The 6570-nt window shown below is 38.0% G+C and overlaps 1 protein-coding gene across 4 annotated transcripts in view; it reads right to left on the bottom strand.

Annotated features, from left to right (window-relative positions):
* Positions 1–110: 110 nt before the first annotated feature.
* Positions 111–6570, bottom strand: part of adcy3a (adenylate cyclase 3a) — a 51715-nt gene continuing 45255 nt past the window's right edge. For all 4 annotated transcript variants that reach the window (XM_023299633.3, XM_023299634.3, XM_035943595.2 and 1 more), the window contains one exon: positions 111–4189. In XM_023299633.3, the coding sequence (XP_023155401.1) occupies positions 4010–4189 (180 nt within the window). In that variant the 3' untranslated portion in view covers positions 111–4009. The remainder of the gene's footprint in view (positions 4190–6570) is intronic.

Here is a 6570-nt window from a genome sequence, read left to right as displayed (position 1 = left end):
CAAAGTTAGTAAACCTGCAGAGATGCTGACAGGTAATAGAGTTGATGGGTAATTCCAGAATCAGTGCACTGTAGTTTTTATAGACAGAGCAGAAATCATAACACTGAGGCTTGTCTTTATTAGATTTTTTTTTAATCTGTTGACCTTATGATGACAAAAAAAATGGAAAGAAAGAAGTGACACAGTGACAAATTCTTCAACTTAAAAACCAGGACTGGGATCGATTATTCAGAAAGGGCTAAGTAGACGTACAAGATGCCCAATTCAATCTGTAAGTATTGTGAAGAGGAACCAAAATTTAGAATTAAAACTGGAACAGTAAAAACCACAAGAACAACAGGATTAAACTGTTTTGTTGCTTTTGGATGTCACCAGCTGGGTTGGTTGTTTAGGCCTTCCAGATGGACTGCCAGTGTTCCTTAGTTGGTATTTAGCTCAAAAACTTGTGTTGCAAACAAAACCTGGAGCAAAGTTAAGAGATTGTTCAAAGCGGTATTATGTTCCCGATCCTGAGATTCTTTTAAAATACAATTCCATGGTTCCTATTATGGTTTGTAGATCTAAAGCCATTCTTTCATCATTGGCACTTTCACATCTGTGTAAGAAAAGAAAAAACGATGACCCTGTCATTTCCATTAAGTAAATCTGACCAATAAACACTATCTAAACTCTATGTACAATGAGAACACATTCAGTCTTCTTCCCTTTAAATAGAACAAAACATTACATTATAAAAATATAAGTAAAATGGGAAGGAATGATTGAACCCTTCATTAAGAGAGGAGAGCTAACATATAAGGAGAAACTATTGCACTTCAGTTCCTTTTTATAGAGACACTAAAAGGCTTTACAATCAGAGGAAAGAACAGCCGCCTCTTAAATACTTTTCCCAGAAAACACATATGCAGTGCAGCTGCTTCCTGACAGGTGTCAGTCATTTCACTACTCCGCTGAACATCCAGAATACAAAATTGACGGAGTTATGTTTCAAGTCAAGTCAGTCAGAGTTGTTGTGTCCTCTGCATCTGCACTTGAGCAGGCTGTCTAGTCAGGCCTGTTTGGGTTTTTTGTGCACTTTTGTTCCCCACCTTTTAATACATGGTTTACCTGAAATTGGCCCGAAATGTCATACCTTTAGATTTCTAAGCTCCAATGTGCCCTTGGTAGGTTTTTCCAGTGTACAAGTTAATTAACAAAGCTATGAGAGGATGTCTCCTCATAAGAGTAAATTACTTTTGAGCAATGTTTATTATCTCATGTTACTATTAAGCATTTGCACAATCTCTGTATCTGCCCTGTGCTGTATACATCCATATCCATTTACCAATATGCAGTCCTTTACAAGACCAACCAAGCAGACAGTAGACGACAAACAGATGATGTCAGGGCATATTTAACTAGAAAAGTTAGACCCCATTTCCACATTGTATTTCCATTAGATTTGTGTCAGTATATCATACAAAATGTGTAAATTTGACCTAAAGGGTTGACATTTCTCCTGACTCCTCTTCTGTTCTCAGTTTGTGAAATTCTAAAACTTTTAAATTGTAAGAGATTTTTCCATGTACTATCATTCTGGTAAACAGATTTGTGGAAATGAAAATGGAAATTTGCTGCAGAAAGACAACTGACTAACTGTATCTACATAAATTGTTTTGAGAACTGACCGCAGTGCAAGAACTAAGTTTAAGTTTGTAATCCAATCTGTAAAAGCAGAGGCCTCATACTTATACTGGTACAGATCATATGGATTTACCAGGTAAAAACGGGGTCCATCCAAATGTGGTGCAAACATCAAGGAAAGATGAAACAAGTTCAACTTGAACTTTCAGTCACTATCACAATTTTTACACCATGATTCAGAATTCTCAATCCTTAAAAAGACTTTTTTGCTCCAAACAGTCAAATTTTACAAAAGACCACTGTGATGTTCAAGGAAAATTCTAGTTAGGAAGTTTTATCCTTTTGGGCTTTTCTAATAAGTGATCACCAAGCTAATTGCTGAGATCATATGCCACCATAGAATCCGTGAAACACACTGAATAGGTCAAGAAGCAGGCAGTCAGATGATCAGATAGATTGAAAACACTCCAACAGTTTGTCCTGATAAACCAAAACATTTTATTTGGAGATTAAACCTATAGCTAGCATATATTGCAGTAATTCCTCAACACAAAGGACAATTTACATTGAGCAAGATAAAGTGGGAAGTGTGTAGATGTTTACAATAATCTGGTTTATCTTTTTTATTGTTTGCCTTCTTTTTATCTTTGACAAAAAGGAGAATAGCATTTTGGTTTGTTTTTAACCTATCTGACTGTCTGACTACTCCTGATGGACATATTTTATGTGAACTTGTTTCCACATCTCACCTCTTAACTGTACAACACTATGACAATCAATCAATCAATCACCAGTGCTACAAAACGGTAACTCAACATATAGTAAACTGTAACTCTCCTTTGACAGTGGTTGGACAGGTAGAATTTCTCCCTACTATAGAAATGGGATCCTTCAACGAAGCTAAAACATGGTGATCACAGCTGTTATAGGCACTTGCATCAATCCAGGCCACGGATAACTATTTCTGGTGTGCCATCCATCTCCTAAAACATGCAGTACAGACTTCTGTTATCCTGTATGCTAAACAAGTTTCAAAGCACAGACGTATGTCGTGCCAGGTCCCAGAGTCAAGAGGAGAGCAGTACTGACCAAACTCACCTGTTCCCATATTAGAATTAAGGAAAAATAATATTTCAGCAGTGGAAAAATACACTGTGAGTAATGCATACACTCTTCTACACACCCACAACCACACATGCAGCAGGTTGCAGCAGGTGGCATTTCAGTCTGTATTGTCACACTCTAGCCACTCACTGGTCCACTTCCAAATAGTCCTGTCATCAGGCACAGAAAATCTTCACTCACATCATTCTGTCAGGTTTCCACAGAAGTATTGTGTAAATAGGTAGTGATCTCCAAAATTTCTGCCAGATGTCCAATGCCCATTTAGTGTTCATGTGCTGAGAAGATGGCATCAAAACTGGTGTGTTTGCCAAAAGACTAATGTGTGTATGTGTCAGTGTGTGTGTGTGTGTGTGTGTGTGTGTGTGTGAGTGAGAGAGAGAGAGCAAGCGAGCAAGCGAATAGTACTCATATATTTGAGAGACATTTGTTGTTTGTAGACTGGCAAAATAATGGATAAAGACATGGACATGGAAACTGACATAAGTAGCTGCTGAAACAGTTTTCAGATTTTGGACAGATGAAGCACAGGCAGCTGTGTGTCGGACATACAGTCTGACAAATCTGCAAGCATTACTCAGCATGGAAGCTGTTTTAATTTCCAGCAGACACTGTCAGTGTTAAGAGAGCATTATTCACTTTTGCTATGTCAAAGGAGAAAACAAGCTGCAAGCTTCAAGTTTGTCTCCTCCTAAAGATTCATGGGCACCTTAAACTGTCGTCAAGACTACATACCATAGTAAGGTATGTAAAAAGGTCACTGTTGCTATCAGAAAAAGGCTGGATATTTGATTTGTTTGGTCATTTTCAGGATATGTCAGACTTTATTAAATTTACAGAAATTTTAGTGATGGGTCATTTTCAAATCACTTTGGTGTAAATGTAGGTTTTCTATAAAAAAATCTTAATATTGGATGTAAAATCTATATTTCACATTTTCAAATTTGTATAAACAGCTGCTAAGATGTTATAGATATTATCATTCTTGTTTTGAACTTTGTGGTTCCTGAAAATGAAGCTCAAAGTCAAACAGAGCCTGAACCTTTTCTACAGATGCAGAACAAATATTTCTTTAGTAAAAAGTAATGAGGTATGAAGTGTTTCTTTCTATTAAGTCCAGGTATCTGAGCGTTTTTAGGCAAGTGACCTCTAATTCCGAAAATTCTTTTCCCCTCTCTGCATTCATCACATCACAAGATGAGGAGTGGGAATGTTTGTGTGTGGAGTGAGTGAGTGAGTGAGTGAGTGGGTTTTTGTGTAGTCCTTAGCTGTCTACCACCTGGTGTGGCAGAGTCACAGAGGAGCTGTTGATAAATGAACCTTGTTTGTCTCTTCCTTTCAGAAAATAAGTGAGCAGCTCCCCTTTCCCTTTCACAAAAATGGGTCCCCTCCTCACAAAGCGGAAGCTGTACTCCTTTAGGATGTTGTAGCAGTCCTCCACCACCTGGGACAAACACATAAAGGAGATTACATCCCAGTGCTTACAGACAGTTGATCAGAAAACAATGGGACACATTTATTTCAAGTTATATATGCAAAATTTGCATTTGTGATTGTTGGAAAAATGAAATAAAGCAGCACACAGAAGTTGACGAGCAACTGAAGGAATTCTACTAAAGTGCTCACTCAGCGCAGAGCAAAATACTGTTTGACATCAAAAGACGTTACTATCTCACTGATAAATGAAGTAGTCGCTGTCTGTGTGCCTATCTGTTCTTCACAGATCTCAGCAACCATATTCCAACCTACAACAAAGTTAGCAGGGTGTTGCTGCAAGTGCATTGTTGAGTTGAAGTCGTTTGCATGAGCGTTGGGCAATTTGGGGTATTTTTGTGGTGTGTGACCTGGCTTTTAGATGGCAGTGGGCAGAGTCAACGTTTTCCAAAGGCACAATTCTATACTGCCCAAACAAAATAAGGGAACGCTTAAGCCTCACAGTATAACATAAATTCAGCCAAAATTCTGGGATATCAGTCTGTCCAGCTAGGAAGTGTAAGTGACTGTAAACCCCCACCACCCACTGTGGGTTCATACTTCTGTTTTCCACTGTCCAATCATTGATCTACACTGTGGAATTTATTGAGAACAAAGTGACATAAGAATGAAGTGTTCCCTTAAGTTTTTTGAGCAGTGTAGAATATTGTCATAGATTAAGGCTAAGAAGTTTTTACATCTTGAAGACAGAAGAGTTGAACCACAGACAGCAGGCACTGCAGCAACATCATCTGTGGGAAGTCTATGATGTCACAGGATGTCCCATTCTGATAAGAGCCATACAATCTCTTATCAGAATGGGAGGAACTGTCAACAGGCTCATGTAGAATGAACAACGCTATGCCTGGAAAGCAAACAGCAGCAAGGGGCACTATTAAGCATCAGCAGTCAAGATGGATGGCTTCCAGCAGCTTTCAGTTTGTACACAAGGTTGCAGACACACACTGATTTATTACCAGATACTTATCATTTTGCATAACATCTGACAGTTTTAATTAGGACAGGGCAGCTTACTAAAATGCAAAATATGAGATCTGTGATCTCTGTTCATGGTTGACCTCCAGTTTTCATACTATTCTCATGTAAATCTGCATCACATCAGTTTCCCAATAAAATCAGCTGAGTGGCCTGTCCCTCCTAAACACAATACAGCTAAATAAAATAGAATGAATTACAATATAATAGGATTCACATCTGTACAGATGTCATTGTTTTGGTGCTGAAAAATACTAACAGAATTAAATCAGTCCAATGTTAATACACAGTGAATTAGAACTATATATTGTATATAGGTTGTGATCTGTTTACAGAATAAACCTACCAAAATACACAAATAAAATCAAAATCTCCAATTCAGCTAAAATAGAAAGTTTCTATCAAATGTCCTATTGTTGAGTCAACATCTAAACCAATCAGATGTTAGATCTGATGAGAGGCAGGCATTTACAATCATGTAATCATCCTAAGGCCTTGCTGGAGAGCAACAGTGGTGTCTGGCTCCAAAAGCTGCAGCCCACTTGATGTCACAACGGTATCGTTGCCTACAACACTGTAACGAACTTGGTTCGTGCAAACCAAGGAAGGTCATCTTGATAGACTTAAAAACAATTGTAGTTGGTGCAGGCTGATGACGTCTGATGGGTCAAAAGCTAAATGTTTGTTACAAAAGAAATGATCCAATGTAGAACTGCACTAAAGCTGCACTGACTCGTAAAAAGAGCCACTCAACACCTCAACAACATGACGTGTCGCTTAAATAACACTGTCACATTATGATAAATGCACTACTAATTACACATTCACACATCCAGCACACACTGAACAACACTGTCATTCATTTGGAGTTGCGTTTGTGTACACCTGCTAACTCTCAGTCCAATGTTCTCTCTTAGCTCTTAGCCTCCATTATTTCCTCAGGGAAATATGTAACCTTTTGCTGCTAAGAGCTCCACTATGTTCACTATGTAGCTTCTTACTGTGCTTGTTCACTGCTAAGCAGGTAGTGTACAGTGGCTCTTTAGAGCTTCTTCTGCTGACAGCTGCTGGAATCACTCAAGCAGTAAATCAATCGGCCAAAAGAGGCTGAAAGTTAGAATTCTCTGTGGGTATGTCAATATGAGCATTTCCACTCACATTATGTAAGTCAGTTAATGAGCTGCACATATAGAAATAATTATTAGTGCAGTGTTTGTAGTGTTTTTGGTGATATTGAACTTCAGTTAGCAGTACAATTAAAATATAAGATTATCAATATGATGTATGCCTAACTGAGGTAAAAAAAAAAAAATAGTTGTGTCATTCTATAAACAAAATCACATTATATTGTCAGAA

This window comes from Amphiprion ocellaris, chromosome 9 (assembly GCF_022539595.1).
Source record: "Amphiprion ocellaris isolate individual 3 ecotype Okinawa chromosome 9, ASM2253959v1, whole genome shotgun sequence".
NCBI lineage: Eukaryota > Metazoa > Chordata > Actinopteri > Pomacentridae > Amphiprion > Amphiprion ocellaris.
Note: the sequence above shows the minus strand (reverse complement) of the source record. Positions and strands in the feature narration are given on the sequence as shown.